The sequence below is a fragment of the Diceros bicornis genome, chromosome 36 (genome assembly GCF_020826845.1).
Source record: "Diceros bicornis minor isolate mBicDic1 chromosome 36, mDicBic1.mat.cur, whole genome shotgun sequence".
Classification (NCBI taxonomy): Eukaryota; Metazoa; Chordata; class Mammalia; order Perissodactyla; family Rhinocerotidae; genus Diceros; species Diceros bicornis.
Genome location: NC_080775.1, coordinates 20,572,842 through 20,589,982, shown reverse-complemented (window position 1 = coordinate 20,589,982; position 17,141 = coordinate 20,572,842). Strand labels below are relative to the sequence as shown.

Below are 17,141 nucleotides of genomic sequence, written 5' to 3'. Positions count from 1 at the left end.
TGCTGTATTTGACAATAGCTACAGGTTCCCTTTGAAGGTCAGATTTGAGCGTTTGAGTAGGCATAAATATACTTGATTTTTAAAAGCCAAAGTTCAAGAACACTGTTAAACAACATTCTTGAATTGTCAGTACTGTTGGGCACTAAACTGGCATTATGATGTACAAACCACGTAAACATAAACGTAATACGGCTTATGAGATAGCATATTTAAAATTTTTTTCATTGTTGTTCTTTCCTGTTAGTTTTTTCCCCAAATATTTTAAGATGGTTGTGCTTAACTCTGTACATCAAAATTTAAAGGTCATAGTAAAATAGTATAACAAAGGATTAAAAGTTTAATTTTTTCTTTTAAGTTTGTAGGGTTATTTACTTAATCTTTAGTATTTACAAATAGATTAAAATAATAATTAATGAAGAAATGACTTGTTTAAATGGATAAAAACTAGCTTAGGAGAGCCAATCTGGGGTTTGCAGTTGGAGTTGTAGGGGATCAGAATTTGTCACCTCAAAGTGTATCTCTTTGGCTTGATTATTTTTAAGAACAAAAGGCTCTGAAAGAAACTTTGACCTTACCCCTAACTGCCTAAAAGAATAGAAGACAGAAGGCCTGTCCCAGGAAGGAGCTAATACCATAAATAACTATAGTATGATATAGACTAGGTGTGGTAGACAGGGAGGAACCTAACAAGAGCCTTTCAGTCAAAGTCCTCTCCATCCCTCATTGTCTTTGCAAGGCATGGTCAACATTTGTTTATCAAACATTTGCTTCTCCATGTAAATAGTCTTTCTCCTCTTTGAAGTCTCAGACCACTACCCCCAACATCCTCCTTTATCCTTAGCTGAAGATGGCATTTAAGGTGGTGGCTTCCACCATTTTGGTGAGTTACTCAGACATCCTGGGTTTCTCCCATGTATACATGTTATTTAACTTTGATTTTCTTCTGTTATTCTGTCTCATGTCAATTTAATTCTTAGACCAGCCTGAAGGAACTAGAAGGGTAAAGGAATAGTTCTTCCTCCCCTACAGAGTCATTGACTAATATATTTAACTGGAAAGGCCCTAGGTATCCAGAGCCATTTTTTCAGTTGGACAAAGGCAGATATCCAGGACCATCACTGCTCTAAGGGGGCAATTGTTGTTGTCACTCCTTGTATGCCTGGCATGCCTTGAACATAGTGGACACTGATAATTATTCACATTTATGGAGCCTTACTAAGTGACAGGCAATGTAGTAAGCCCTGTGCACACATGAACTCACTTAATAAATATTTACTGAGAGTCAAGGAAGGGAATAAATGAATGGTCAATGATTCCGGCTTCCAACACATGGAAAAGGCTCTTTTACTCAGCTAATTAAGTGGGCCTAGATATTTATGGGGATTTCATTTTTTTTCCTTCATGAGTAAATTTTGACGATATCCTTGCCACCTCTTGACACTAAATATTTAAATTGAGTTAATTATTTTAAAAAGTGCTATTTTCTGAAGTGTTGGGTGTTTAATGTTTTAATAACTTTGTAGTGTACTTCAATCCAAGTAAAGATCTTCTCAGTTTCTCTTCAGTGCCATCCATGTCTAGACAAAAAATAAACACAACTTGTAACAACATTGTAATATGAATTAATTCAAAAACTATTAAAAAAAACCCATTCAACCTAATATCATTGTCATCTGGAGAACGCGTTAATGATTTAATAATTTTCTGATGATTAAACTTCTTTAACGTTTGATGTTCTCATATATCATTAGAGTGAATGTGCCACTTAATTATTCATAATACCCAAGAATTACATCTGCTTTATTTTTTTATTATAAAAATCTTTCCTGGATAAATCACCCCATGATAATTACTTTATATGCTCAACCTGATTGAGCAAAAATGGCAACCTATTATGCTATTTTTATAGCACATATATCATACAAGTTTTACTAATGTATCATATAATTATTCAAAACATAATGAAGGGTATGCTACTAAAAGACCCTCATTTATAGCTCATGCTTCTGGTTACAAATACTTAAACATGCTTCAGAGAAACACACACTCAAGCATATGTCTACTGACTGTGGGGTTTTTATCTAGCTTCTGTGCTGATTTCTCTAGAATTCAATATTCTTCAGAACAGGAACTATGTCCTTTGAATGTCATAATCAGTGGTGAGAATAGCACAAAATGAGTGGATACTGCTTTGATACTATTTTTTTTTTTGATGTAGAAGGATAATATTTATGAAATTGTTTAAGTGGTTGGGTTTCTCAGGCTTTTGTAACATATTCAGCTTATTGAGTCTTGACTTACAGCCAAAATAAAATGGAGAATTAAAATATTCTAAGTAAAGTTTTCTTTTAAGGGTATAGGCTTATTATTAACTGCCAGACAAACATATGTTGCTACACATATGCTGTGTATACCATCTTTGTAAAGGTTACATTCAGCTGTATGTCTTGAAATATTGAGAGCATCCTGTCATATGAGAAGTATACAGTGAAAACATTTATACTCTATCATTGGTTTGACAATCCAATTAAATCCTTTTAAATTCTTATTTGTATTTTAGAAAATGCCTTAGAGGATCACATGGCCAAGTAAAAACATGATTTTATTAAAGGATTATGAAAAATTTTCATTTTGTATTTGTGTTGTTTTAACAAAGCATCTGCAATAGAATAGTACCAATATTTCTAATATATTTTAACTGCATGTTAAACTGATTCTCTACAGATGTCCTTAATTACTGAAATTTATGCTAATCTAGAGGTTGCTTATAATATCACTACCCAAATTTCACGTGACACTAAAAATGGCGTTTTGTTTCAGAAGATTCTAGCAGAGCATGAAGTCACTTGAGGGCTTGGGAGGGGTATTTTGAGACTTGTTTTAAGGAATCTGTGTGTGTGTGTGTGTGTGTTCAATCCGCAGCCCCTGTTCTGCCTGGCGCCTACCAGCAAAGCCATTCCCAAGGCTATGGGTACATGCACCCAGCCAGCCTGTCGTCCATGAGGTCAATGCAGCATTCACCAAATCTAGTAAGTGTCAATTTGAAGTGTTCCATTTCATCTCCGAGATATCAATACGTGTGGGATAGAGTTGAATTGAACGTTGTATACTTTCATATAAAGAATAAATGATATGCTGCTCTTTTTACAACCTTTTCGAAGGAAGTGAAAGACGTATAGAGGTAAACCGTTGAGAAGGGAAGGTGTGACGTGAAAACATGTAAACGATAAAACATACAAAGAGTCTACTAGTTCGATATCCTAATTGTTACTTCCTGATTGGTATTAGCCAATTTTGGTCTCATTCAGGTCTGAAAAACACAAATATTTGGTCATATTAACTGGTTAATCTTGACATTAATCAAAATGGCAACTAAAACCTAAATGACACGGGCAGCATATGTCTTTGAATCCTCCTGTTGGAAATCTTGGAGTACTAATTAATTCATTAAATGTAAAGTTTGGAAGCAGCGTTCCAAGTCATCTAGTCACATGTGACATCTTGTGCCAAAGTTGCTTCCCCAAGCTCCTGCCACAGTCCCTTGGCCTTTGACTGAGCACTTAGAAACAGGTGGCCGTTCTAAGCAGTTTGGAAGTTATATTTAATTACTCCAAAGTTCTTTGTCTTTCAGCCAGCTTCCTCAGTTTATGAATTCACTTGATTTTGAGATTTTCTGATGTTAATATTAGCGAAACTCTTGGCCTTAAATGAAAATAAATATAATAAAACTCAATTTATATTTTGGATATTAACCCCTTATCAAATATATGATTTGCAAATGTTTTCTCCCCCTTCGGTAGGTTGCCTTTTCGTTTTGTTGATGATTACCTTTGCTGTACAGAAGCTTTTTGATTGAGCATTTGATTGAGTTCCCTTGTTTGTTTTTGCTTTTGTTGCCTTTGCTTTTGGTGTCAAATCCAAAAAATCATCGCCAAGACCAATGTCAAGGAGTTAACTGCCTATGTTTTCCTCTAGGAGTTTTATGATTTCCGGTCTTAACGTTCAAGCCTTTAATCCATTTTGAGTTAATTTTTGTGTATAGTGTAATATAGTGGTCCAATTTCATTCTTTTGCATGTGGCTGTCCAGTTTTCCCAGCACCATTTATTGAAGAGACTGTCCTTTCCCCATTGTATGTTATATTCTTGTCTCCATTGTCGTAAATTAATTGACTGCGTGTGTGTGGGTTTATTTCTGCTCCCTCTATTCTGTTCCATTAATTTGTCTATTTTTATGCCAATACCATACTGTTTCAATTACTGTAACTTTGTACTATAGTTTGAAGTCAGGTAGCAAACAATTTCCTCATTATGACAAAGATTTAGTTATATGTACCTCAATATTCAGAACATTGATATGCTAAATTTCTACCGCTGTGATACAAAAACCTATAAAATCAGTATACTATGGATTTTTTCTTTTATTTGTTTTATATATTTTTAAGAGGAAACAGAAATTCTTAGTACCTGTTTAAGAAAAGTTCATTGCCTCTGCCAGGGGACCAGTGGCAGTGACTTGGTGGTGACTTGGACCTGTCTGCTACTGTGGCAGGTCTTGTTCACTAAAGAGTGAGGAATAGGGGAGAATCTGTGTAACCTAAGGTCTCTGGCGTTATCTGAAGCTGGGGAGAGTTGACTTAACTACTTCAAGCTTACTTTTTGACAGGCTAGCTATTGTATTTGGTGGCTTTCTCTATCCCCATTCTGGCCCCCAAATATTGCACTTTTTGCTAGACTAGTAAACTCGAGATGAACTCAATTAGGACACTAGGCTCTGGTTTGCAGATCTTGGAAACATTCCTGATAGTCACTTTATGCGTATGTTTGTTGATGGGCATTTGTGGCTGTGACTATTTCAGTATTCATCATGTAATCCCTTCTTTCCTTTCTCAGAGGACCTACCGAGCCATGTATGATTACAGTGCCCAGGATGAAGACGAAGTCTCCTTTCGGGATGGCGACTACATTGTCAACGTGCAGCCCATCGACGACGGCTGGATGTACGGCACCGTGCAGAGAACTGGGAAAACCGGGATGCTCCCCGCGAATTACATTGAGTTTGTTAATTAATTATTTCTCCTTGCCCTTCGAGCTTTCTTCTAATGTGTACTAAACCTAATCTTTTTAAAAGATAGGAGATACTTTTAAGACAACTTGGCAGTTATTTTACAATAATCTATCCTTCCTTTGACAATTAGACACACAGGTACCAGGAAGAAGGAATGACTTCTGGGCTGAAAACAGCAGCATTTTCAGTAATTCCTGTAAACAAAATAATTAGGTCTGGAGACCTGGTGCTGCTAATTGTGCGAATGGTTTCCTTTGATTGGCTACTGAACCCTTCTGGGAAATGTATTTTTGTAGACTTTGCTAGAGGTGTTGATTGTCCCTTAAATGTAACAAGTATATGAAACTTCTTAGCTGTCACTTTGGAATCACCAGAAGCCAATTCTCTTAATTCAGTAACACAGCCAATAATTCAAAACCATTTAGCTTCTGAGTCATCAGGCAATTTCCAATTCAAGTGAAAATTGCCTAATACAATAGATGTAAGCAGTGGCAGAATGACAGTGTGGTTAAAATTATATTGACTGGCCTTAGGGACCTAGAAACTTCTACCGAACAAAGAAATTTCCTCGTTCCCTCGGCCGACTTGGGTCTATTTATTTCTCATTTGTACCAAGGCATACCCTACTCTCCATTTGCATTCTGTGGACCCAAGTATGTGCTTGGCTGCACAGAATGTCAGGACCAAATAACTTCATAGCTACTCTGCAAAGGGCAAATCTTAAGGTCATCTATAGTATTTCCCAATAACCTTTACCCTGTTGCATGTCATGTAGGTTCAAGCTTCTGTAGTGTAGGCAGCTGCACTGCCCATTCCTGTAATTAAAGCAAAAAGTGTGGCTGATATTTAAAGCCCTTTCCTCTAGTTGCCAGCTCATCAGAAAAACATATTTTGAACAGTTGCTTGAGATTCTCTTGCTGCATTGCACTCTAGTTCTGAAGGATTTACACCTTAGGAAATAGACGTATACTCTAGTCAATAAGTGATTTAGGTGTTTATTGAACAGCTTTCATTAACTTAATGCCGCTGTTGATTTAAAAGTTAAGAAAAATTCACAGGAGCCAGTGACAACGTGGAATATGAAGTGTGCTGGAAAAAACCAGCAGACAAGAAGTTACCAGCTCCACAAAGAGAGAGATGATCTGGTTTCTTCTTTTGAAAAATAGTTTTCAAATTCTGGAATGGAAATTTAGCCACTGAAACTGGTTAATGAAGAGATTTCCTTTCCACTTTCCGATTTTTATTTTCTAAATCACATTCAGGGGGTGAGATAGGAATGTCATCAGAGAGTTTAGGTACAGGTTGTTCACTAAAAAAGAGATTGTTGTCACATTTTGATTTTTCAATGAGTGACCTTGCAGTGTCTTGCTGGATTCACAGCCATGACTGCGGCCTTTGCTGGCGGGTCATAATTTCACCTAGAGTCCACAGTCAAGATCACCTGAGAGATTAACGTCCATCAGCAACTCTGTGTTTTTCTGATTGTGCCATTTACTGGGACCTGCAACAGGGTAGCATTCATGTAGGGTCTGACTCCATAGTTGTGATGAAACAGAGAAAGCAAAGTTACAACAATGTAATAAAATGTGTGGGTCCTAGGAATATCTACTTGATATGATATATTCAAAGAAATTAACAACATATCCTATCAAATATCTTTCATTGAAATGTTTCTTAGTCCGAATGCAAATGTGAATTCATTGACACCTTTGAAAAGTTAGCACAGACTTTTGAAAATCTGTAGTTTCATCTTATCTGGCTAAAAGAGTAAATAGGCTTTAAAATTACACTCAAGCTGCATCTACATGACACTGACATAAAATAAAAAGAAAAATTCAGGCAAATAACTAGAGATTTTTTTGATGGGGTTTTACAGATGACTCATAATAACTAGCTTGACTGATTTTCTATCGTTGAAATGACCAGTTGTTATTAAATTGATTAAACCCCATATCTGTTTTGATGTCTTGTACACAAACCTACAAAGACAAGAAGCTGAACTTGCAATATTCTTGCAAAAATTTTTGTGCATTAAAACTGAGGGCAATAAGCTTGCTCAATTTTATTATATTGTTAAGTAAATATTTATGTTTCACCCAGACAGACCACTTTTTGTGATTATAAAAGAGTAGTTGTTGATTCAATTTGCAGACAAAATGTAGGACAGGTACAATTTTTGATAAATAGCACATTTATAGGAAGCTCAAAGGAAATTGACTTGAAATGATTATAATCAGGAAAGTTACCGTAAAGTAGCACCTTGATTTTGCATTGTGTTTTTCATCCACTGATTTCAAAATCAGATTCATTGAATGTAAAAGTCAATACTTATTTGGGGAATAATTCTCTTAAACTTTTAAGCTTCACAGAATGTTTGCATAGCAAGATGTTTCTGCTTCCAGCCTTTACGAATTAAGATCCGATCAGCATTTAACTAGAGGGCAGTTGTTTTACAATCAAGACTGAGGGAGAACAAGATATCCTGACGCTATAACTTGATAGTGTTGTCGTTGTTACTAAAGCCTGTCAGGATATTAAGCATCTCAGCAGAAATGTAGGAAACAGATATGTAAGATACCACAGTGCTGTTTTTACAGCATCGTTTTTCAAAACTACATTCTTGAACAACTTTTCCCCTTTCCCCACAACTTTTCCTCCTTCAATTTGGTAACAGGCATCTCATGAGTAACGCTGAGATGCATCTCACGCGACAGCTGAAGAAGGGTTTAAAAACAAGTCTTTTAAAAATCAAGTTAAAGAAGACTGGCCAAGCACAGAGAGCATGCACCTGACTTTCTAAATTCAATGTGTTCTCAAGCCTGATAAAAGCACAAAGAGCAGTTTGCTATGCTTTTAAAAGGTTCCAAAAACAAAACTGGATGTGGATCACATCTCTCTTGAGAAAAGCATAGCAACAGAATATATTGCTTTTGTTGTCAGTTTTTGTAGGAAACGTTTTTTACTAATTCTTGTTCTCTGGAAAAGCTTTCTATTTCTAACCTGTGGCAAAACGAATTCTTCCTGTCTTCTTGTTATTGTTTACTCATCCGAGGTGTAGCCCAGTTTGAAATATGTCTCTGGTTGTCAGGTGTCCATGCAGACCCTCGCCTTCTCAGGCCTCCCCCCACCTGCAGAGACTGCACAGGAATTTGCAAGCACAATTTCCACAAGCACCTTGTATGAATATGCATGAGATTAGACCAGCCTCTCTCTGGCCACTAGGTTCATTGCTTGAAGATGATGAAGATGCCGTTCTGCCAATTTTACCACAGTCTTTCTTCCTTTATCCTCTCCATGTTGAGTTGGATGACCCTCTGGGAGCTGGGGAGCAGACTTTTCTAAAACAGATAGTGGAAGTTCAAGAGGCCCATCTCTTTTTCAGGTTCATCCATCTCCAGTGGAATGTTTTAAATGAAAAGATAATGTGTGTGATCCTTTAATAACACATCCCTATATAATAACACATCCCTATATAAAGTGGAAATAGTTTATACCAAAATTATAACATAGATATATAAAAAAATAGGTGCCTTTTTGATTACCCTGTTTATCCATTATGGTCTTGGAAGGAAAACCAAGCGAGCAAGCTTCTGCCTATTCTATAGTAATATTTTATTATACATGATTGGTATTTTTGTGGTGGGGAAGTGAGATGCTCCTGACAGATATGAAAGGTGATAGCTGCTTGTATTTTACCTCTAAAGGTTTAGAACTTTAGAAAATACCTGACTTCTTCTATCTATTTCTGAAAGGTTCTTGGTGGATTTATATAGAGGTCAGATGCATAAACATTAACTTTAGGTTTGAGATTCAAAATACCAATTGGAAAATAGAAGAATTATCTTATGAGGCTGAATTCATTACACAAGATGAATTTCACTTCATAAATTCATGATACCTTAGCTATTTGCTTCTGATAATCTAGAAGTGGCTAGAGTGTGGTTGTTTTGGGTAGTGTGACATGGAGCTGAGAAAGGTTTAGTTAAGTAAGAAGCTATGTAAACTAAGAATGCTAAAATGAAAGTCTCTTTCTGAAATAATCCATGCCCATTAAGGGCCTTTCCAGGCAACTAACTGTTAACTATTGATGATCAAAAAAATCAAGACATTCTTCTGTGGCCATTGTTCCATGATGCTTAGACTACTGGAATCCACAAGCCTGGAAGGGATCCCCAGGGTAAATTTCCTCCGCAATTGTCCATATCACTTCATGGGAATTCCATATGCTTTTTGTGTTTGATATATGGTATCCAGTTTGCATAGTGTATACGTCTTTGTAATCCAGTTGCCATTAAGAATGATTTGCTTCAAAGGAAAAGAGAAAACTGTATCGTAGTCCCATTCTTCAGTATCCACACAGTGAATGGCTGAGCTTTTAGAAGCAGCACCAAGGATGTTACAGGCATGGTATGGAACTGTTGGTCTTTGACCTGTGATAAAAACGCAAAATTGAATCATTGTGCAGTTTGGCTTCTGTTTGCTTCAAAATTTATAGAATTGTGATTGATGATTAATTTGCAAGATTGTACTCACTTTGAGAGCATACAGTTTTGAAGAAAACACTGAGTGTTTTTGAAATGAAAGGGCTTACAGAATGATACAATGTTATTAGTATAATTTGGCTTTTGTTATGCAAATTGTTAACACCAGCTATTAAAATATATTTTAGTAGAAATGCTTTAATTCATGTTTTTTTCCTCTACACTGTGAATCTTTAAGCCTTGGTGGACTAGAGCAACATCGTGCTGCCCAAAGGACTAACCTATGCAAACTAGTTCACATTTTAGTGGATGTCACAGTAATTGTGTAATAAGACATTATTTCCCCCTGCATAATGTACAGCGGCATTGAAATAACACATTAAGCCTAGCATCATGTATGTATAGTATAGTCACTCACAAACCCTTCAAGCCTACCGTAATCATTAATATTATTATTCGTTTAAGAGAAAATCGCTGATTTATCTATTAAAACTACTTGAACGATGTCAGGACAAGAATGACAGATGGATACGCCGGCCATGGCTTCAATGTGGTCACTGCAAGTGTTCTCCTATGATAGAACTGCGTTCTCAGATGCACTCTCTTCAGGGTATTATTATTCCGTGTCTTCTTTCTGTATTTGTAAAACATTATAATGCTTTAATTTCCTATCTCTACACATTCGGTTTGCTTAAATAAATGCAGGATATAACAAAATGGTTCTCTTCTTGGTTCTCACCTTGGTTTCTTGGAGCGTGGGTCATTGATAATATCCCGGGTATTAGATTTATCGTGACAACTTACATCAAATAGCTTTGAAGGTGTGTGCTGGCTTCCATGCACTTACATTGGTGAGTCAATCAAAATGTGTCTTCCTCCCCAGTAACCTCCCCAGTTAGTTTTAAGTGCTAACAATATTATGCCTTTTCAAGCTCAGTATCTTTCTGATTTTATATCAAAGTACTACGATAATACATCATTGTAGTTCACTTCTTTCAAGATTAAATTCCTCATCTGTCCTCAATAGTACAATTTTAATTTTCTTGTATTCGTAAGATGAAAGAAACAGCTTGGAGCAAAGAATAGAAAATGCACAAATTGAGTACACGCTAAGAATGGCTCATTTATCATACAACATAATTGCTTTTTTCATAATTTTCCTAGTAGGAAAAAGTGACTTAGTCCCTATTTTTACCCTTATATAAATCTATTGAGACTAGGATCTTGGCCTTATTGTATTATTTTGTAAAGGTTCCTGTTTGATGGCGCATAAGCTCTCCTAATTGTAAACTAATCATCTTTGCAGATGACACATTTAGTATTCTTGCTCATAGAATAAACACTTCTTCCTTATCTTGAATTTTCTGTTTTTCATATTCCAAAAGTATGAAATGAGTATTAGTATGATATTAATCATCAAACATACTGATGATATTTCCAATTACAAAACAGCTCATTTATTTGTTTGAAGAATTTACTATCTTTTTCTCCCTCCAAGATATTTTCCCTCTGTGATAATAAATTTACTCTTTGGAACCCAAGCCACAGAGAAATAAATAATTTGGCAAGATTTTTTTTCTGAACTAAAATAATTTAGGTTTAGAAAATACTATGCTTATAATTTTAACTTAAAAATTTGTGAAGTTAGTTTTTATAGGTAACTGAGACATATATGACCTCCTGAAGTCTACCAAAATAACTTTTTACAAAAATACTCAGACATAATAAATTAAAAAGTAGATAAAAGGAAAGTTTTGTTCTTTTCTTTCTCCTACACAGAGGGATTGAATAAGAGTTTTGTGATGGCAGAAAACTGGATATGGTCCAAGAGTGAACTTCAACTGCTTTCTGCAGTTCTAAGCAAAATTCTCAGGCCTTTGTCTGTTATATTTATATTTGGGAGCAGCAGAGTTCTGATAAAAAATAGAATGAGAAAATGGATTTAAAGGGTGAAAAGTCAGTGTTAGAACAAAGGACCCAGTTACTAGTTTTGTGTTTATACCACGGCATTTTGATCTTTGCCCCATTCACTTTTTAAAAATTTTTTTTTGAGTAGCAAACATGAAAGGGAGTAGTAGACTGAAATAGAGAAGTGAACAAAGTCTGAACTCCTGTTATTCCACTTGAGAAAATAAGGAACTTTTCTGCATCCCAAATTTAGTTCTTTGATTGTTCTTTAAACGAATTAGTTTCTGGTTCTTGACCCAGGATAGCCATACCTACTGCCTTTTTCCAGAAGGTTGCTATCCAAGGCCATGGGGCCCGAATTAACTTGTGTTATCTCACAGGGTCTCACCACTGTGGTCACAGCTGACTGGATCAAGGTGACCGATCTATAGGCTGCCCCGGCCCTTGACGGGGGCCGCTCAAGAACTTTGCCCAACAGGAAGGATGGTGATTGAAGCTGTCCAATCTCCGTGAAGAGCCTGAATTCACAGTATAGAGCAAGTTGGTTAACTGATTGTATTATTGAAAGCTGAAAGCTGTAGAGCAAGAAGGAAGTCAGGAGTAAGTGTAAGCTGTGAGTAAGCAGAAAGGATGAATAAAAAAGCCATGAGATGGGGAAAAGAGAGTAGCCTGAAATAAAACGTTAAGTACATGGTTGGAATAGATGGTCAGTAGTGGCATGAGCCATTGAGAGACAGGAAGAAATGGATTCTTGTTAATAGTGGTCCCCGGGATTAGGGAGCCCCAGCCCCTGCTGCTGAGAGAGTGGCCACACTTTGTCCCAGGTGTGCCAGGCTCTGTCCTTCTGCCACTGTGAAACCACCTCCCATTATCCTGACAAGGAACAAATTTCATGGATGATGGAAAGATTTGCAAGAGGTCCTCCAAACAAAACACTAAGTAGCAAATGTGATCGAAATGCTCATTACATTATTACAGTTCAAATGTTCCAAGGTTGTTTTAGGTAATTTTCTTTTGTTTTCTTTTAGTCTATGTTCTATTATACTTTCTATCTCCTACTGAAAATCACTTTAGTTAGAAGTTGTTTCCCTGGGCCCTATGAAGGGCATTCATAATTAATAGCAAGTGAATTTAACTTCAACCAGTTGGCTAGCACAAAGAAAGGATTGGGGTTTAGAGGAATGTTCTCATTGATTTCTAAATGTTTGGCAAAGAACAAGGGCATGACTGGGCCACCTTAGAGAGTGTTCTGGCGCTGATGTTCCAAGGATGAAAGCTAAACTGTTTCTGCAGAGTTTTCAGAAATACTTAATTCTTCCAGGCTTACTCGGCAATAGCTCTTGATTAAGGTGGATGAAGCAGTTAACTGTAATTCATCTATTCAACATGTATGTATTCAGTGTTTACATGATTCAAGGAATGGAAGACTGGAACTTTCCTCATAGAGCTTACATACTGGTCAGGGGAGACTGATATGAAACCACTAAGGATATACAATTATACACTTGAATATACTTTTATATACTTATACAACTAATTGCTTAATTGCAATTTAAGAGAGATTGTGAAAGGGAAGCCTCGTGCACCCAGACTTCTTGTAGCTGGGAAGAGGTGAACTCTGGATATGGGAGGAGGCTGTGGAAGTCGTCTTTGAGGAGCTGCTATGTGAACTGAGCACTGAAAGCTGCATTGAGAGCCGCTTCTGTCCATCTAAGCTTTCGACGCCTGGGAAAATTGAGTCACCGGCAGCTGGTAATAGGAATACTCTAGTCTGCTCCCAAATTTTAATTTAAGTGGCAATGGCAGGTTTTCATATTTTTAATAAATTCTTTGTGGATAAAAATCAGGGTATGCACGTGCATGAGTTTAGGTGTATGTACTAAAATGTATGTATTAAAAATTCAGCAGGTTGCCAAGAGTTAATTATGTACACAAAGTTTTGCAGATGTGGAATACTGCACTTCCTCTTTTGGATAATTGGTTATTACGTAGTCTTTCCTGTGTCCCTACTTCCTCCCTGAATATTTTTGGAAAGTGTGTGCTTGCTGGAGTTTATTGTCATACAGCCTGCGGCAGAACCACTGATTAAAATGCTGTCTCTCCCGTTTCAGATTTCACAGATTTGAGAGTTGTCATTCCCATCTAAGACGTGATGCAAGTTAGATTTGCTACATTAACTGGGCAACACAGGGAAAAATTACTCGCAATGCAAGAGAGTTGTTGGAAATTATTTATAGTAAGTCCTAGCTCTGAGGTCAAGCATAGCTTTATTTATAGAATTCTAGCAAGAACTTTGAACATCTGCCTCCTTTAAAAGTCTGATAGCATGTTTGCACACTATTTTGGGTACCCTTGCTCCATTTAAATTAATGATTGATGATATTTTGAATGTATTTTTTTCCCCTAATAGATGCCTAATAAAATGGTTGTTGTGGGAACACTCATTGATATTTACAAACATTTCCTGGCTACGTGTACATCTTTCTTTTAGAAAAAAATGTTTTGACTTTGAAGACGGTGCCACAAAAAGTGATTTCTGAACTCTGCATCTTTTTAGTTGGTTTTTTTTCAAAAATAGTAACTCTGATGATCCCCCCATAGTGTCATATTTGTGTTGTAACAACACGTAGTATCTTTTGTTTACAAACAATATTCTCACTGGTTTACATTAATTTTAGTGGGATTGAAAGAAGAGATGCCTGAAAACCCTTTGGGACAAACTTGTTTTGTGGCCCCTCCTGCGAAGGCTCTTTCTAGGCATGTCTGAGCTTGAGTGGTCCGGGCCATGTGGCTCATCTCCGCCTGCGGCCATCCTCCAGCTGGAAAAACAAGGACAGACACAGGGATTTTTCCATTTTCTGTGATTTATGTCCTAGAAAGATGTGGGAGCAGGGGAGAGGATGGCTCTGATGATGATTTATTTTCAAAGCAGGCAAAAAATGTGTATGATATGAGAACAATAATTATATTCTGCCAGCGTCTTAGCGTCATTGAAAAGTTTTGTGTTTGAAGGACATTGAAACATTTTCAGAACTCTGAATGGGGCTTCCCGTCTTGATATAAGTTACGTGATCGTGACTGAGACCCTAAAATGGTAGTTTTATAATATAAAACCCTTAAGAACTTGATGGATTCAATTTAATTTTATTTGTGCACAGATCAAAGATCTAGATTATGATTGATTGGGGTGGACGGGAGTTATCAGCAGAAGGAGGTCCTAGTGCCAAGGATGACCGTGTCAGGTGAGTGAACACCTGTGAAGCTGTAGCATCGCTGGCAGGGAGGGGAAGGGAGGAAATAGTCGAGGCAAGGACAGCCCTGAAGCTCGTAGTGTCTCACCTGGATGCAAAACTCAAAGTTTTAGCTTCAAGTGGAATTGGATCTTTCAAAATTATTTCAGTTTCAGGAAGTAGAACCTCTCTGTGTTGACTTTGTTTATCTTTTCATGTCTTTGCAGTTTAGCGATGTCCACAAAATAATGCTCAATTGTGTAGAATTAGCCCTTTTTTTTGGAAAGCTAGATTTAGAAAGCATCTGGAAAATGGTGAAAATTGACTTCATATGAGTGCAAGTTGAGATACATTCTTTGAATTTGGGATTGTGTGATGTCCCAGTCTTTGTATGGACTTTTTTCTGTAAAGTCTGAGAGAGTTATGTTAATCTGAGGGGGGCTGAGTAGAGATTCTGCGTTCTGTTGAATTTGGGCCATCTCACGTTTCTAAGGTGGATAAGTTTCAACTCAGAACATGTCTGACTTCCATGCACATTCTCTGCAGACTTACAGATTTTCAGGGGAGCAGAAACCTTTAGTCTAACCACTCCTCACCTTCAGGAAGACATGGCATGATTGTCTCATTTTATAGATTAGAAAACCAGGGCCTGAGAAAATCGGCAACTTTGTCATAATCAGATGGCACGGAATTTGCAGGGTGGGTAAATCCCAGCTCCTCTGTCTTCTGTGACTGCGCCTCTCCCATCACCCACGCCTTTTCTTGATGGATGCTCAATCTATTTAAAACGGGAAGGAGAATGAGCGCGTATCCACAGTTGCCCTTTTCGTTAAACCTTTAATGTCCCCATAACCGCTCTGCTGCACAGCTGTGAGCAAAGAGGAACGTGCTGCCAGGTGGCGGCCTGACTTTGATCACCCAACCCATAGCAAGGACACTCGGGAGGAGCAGAAGTACTGATGGTGTCCAGACTCTGCTATCACAGGTTGGGAAGTCAGTATCTCATTTCTTGAAGACTCTGCAACTGAAGATAAAAGGAGAAGGGGGTCTTCAGAGCACTGACAGGAAGTCAGACTATGTCTCCTGTTCCACGTCCTGGCTTTTCTTCTCCCAAGAAGACTTTCGTAGGGCGAATTAAGCTGCCATCTGGTCCAAACTCAAAGCTCCTTTCCTTTGGGTAGTTAGACTACCTTAGGACTTCTACCCAGTTTGTTTTTATTTTTTATTTTATTTATTTATTCATTTTTTTGTGAGGAAGATCAGCCCTGAGCTAACATCTGATGCCAAACATCCTCTTTTTTGCTGAGGAAGATTGGCCCTGGGCTAACATCCATGCCCATCTTCCTCTACTTTATATGAGATGCCGCCACAGCATGGCTTGACAAGCGGTGCATCGGTGCGCGCCAGGATCTGAACCTGTGAACCCCGGGCCGCCGCAGGGGAGTGCGCGCACTTAACCGCTCTGCCACCTGGGCAGCCCCTACCCAGTTTGTTTTTAAATGTCATTTCCACACGCATTTTTTAAACACCTAAGGCATGCCCACTTGTGATACCAGCAGGGTTCAGACTAGGACCTGTAAGATGCGTCTGTGGCCTGTTGTGACAAATCACCCCCTTCCTAATTGTGTGCAGTCCTGTTTTCTCCTTCCTTTTCTTTCCTTTCCGTTCCATCACTTCTGTTTCCTGTTTTTTAAAGAATGAGTTTGTTCTCTACTTTAAAAGGTATAACTAGCTATAAAACATTCAGAAGAGTCTAGAGAAGAAAAAATGACTTCTCAACTCACTCTCAGAAATTATTGGTGTTGATGTGTATCCTTGCAGAGTGTTTATTGATACATATGCATATATTTTAACAATAATGGTTTTGTAGACAATTTCATGTACCTTTTCCCTGTTTAATGTTGTATAATGAAGATTTATCGTTAAATCATTTTTTGAAAATATTCCATCATATTGATAAATTATTATTTTTTAACCCTCTTATTGGACATTTATATTGTTTCTCTTGCAGTCAATATTTTTATACTGTTATTTCCATTATTATTTCCTTAAGTTAAATTCCTCTCAGGGGAATTGCTGGGACAAAAGGAACATAAAATTTTAAGGCTTTTAATAAATATTGTTAATTTGTCACTCAGCAAGATTTACCAATTTAGATATATACCTGCGATTAGTACATTGTTTTCTTTTATTTCTGTGGTTGCTGGTCAGGTTGAACATTTTCTTCACATGCTTATTGATCATTTGCAGTTCATTTTTCTCCCCTAACTTCCTGGGCTTCCATTTTTTTGCCGGGGATATTCAGCATTTAGATATGATTTTTTTTGAACTTTTGACGTCTATGGCCAAATTACCCTCCAGAAAGTTTCTACTAATTTATACTCCCATCAAGAGTTTGTGTGTCTGTTTCATCAAGCTGTTCCTGACACTGAATGCTATGGTTTGTTTTAATTTTC

At 37.2% G+C, this 17,141-nt stretch overlaps 1 protein-coding gene across 8 annotated transcripts in view; it reads left to right on the top strand.

Moving 5' to 3' along the window:
* The window catches only part of NEBL (nebulette), a 342,489-nt gene extending 332,145 nt beyond the window's left edge, over nucleotides 1–10,344 (top strand). For 4 of the 8 annotated variants that reach the window (XM_058532530.1, XM_058532527.1, XM_058532528.1 and 1 more), the window contains 2 exons: nucleotides 2,923–3,029; nucleotides 4,892–10,341. In XM_058532530.1, the coding sequence (XP_058388513.1) occupies nucleotides 2,923–3,029; nucleotides 4,892–5,068 (284 nt within the window). In that variant the 3' untranslated portion in view covers nucleotides 5,069–10,341. Of the gene's footprint in view, nucleotides 1–2,922; nucleotides 3,030–4,891 lie in introns of all 8 variants that reach the window. The other 4 variants (XM_058532533.1, XM_058532531.1, XM_058532534.1 and 1 more) reach the window with 4 other exon arrangements.
* The last annotated feature ends 6,797 nt before the right edge of the window (nucleotides 10,345–17,141 follow it).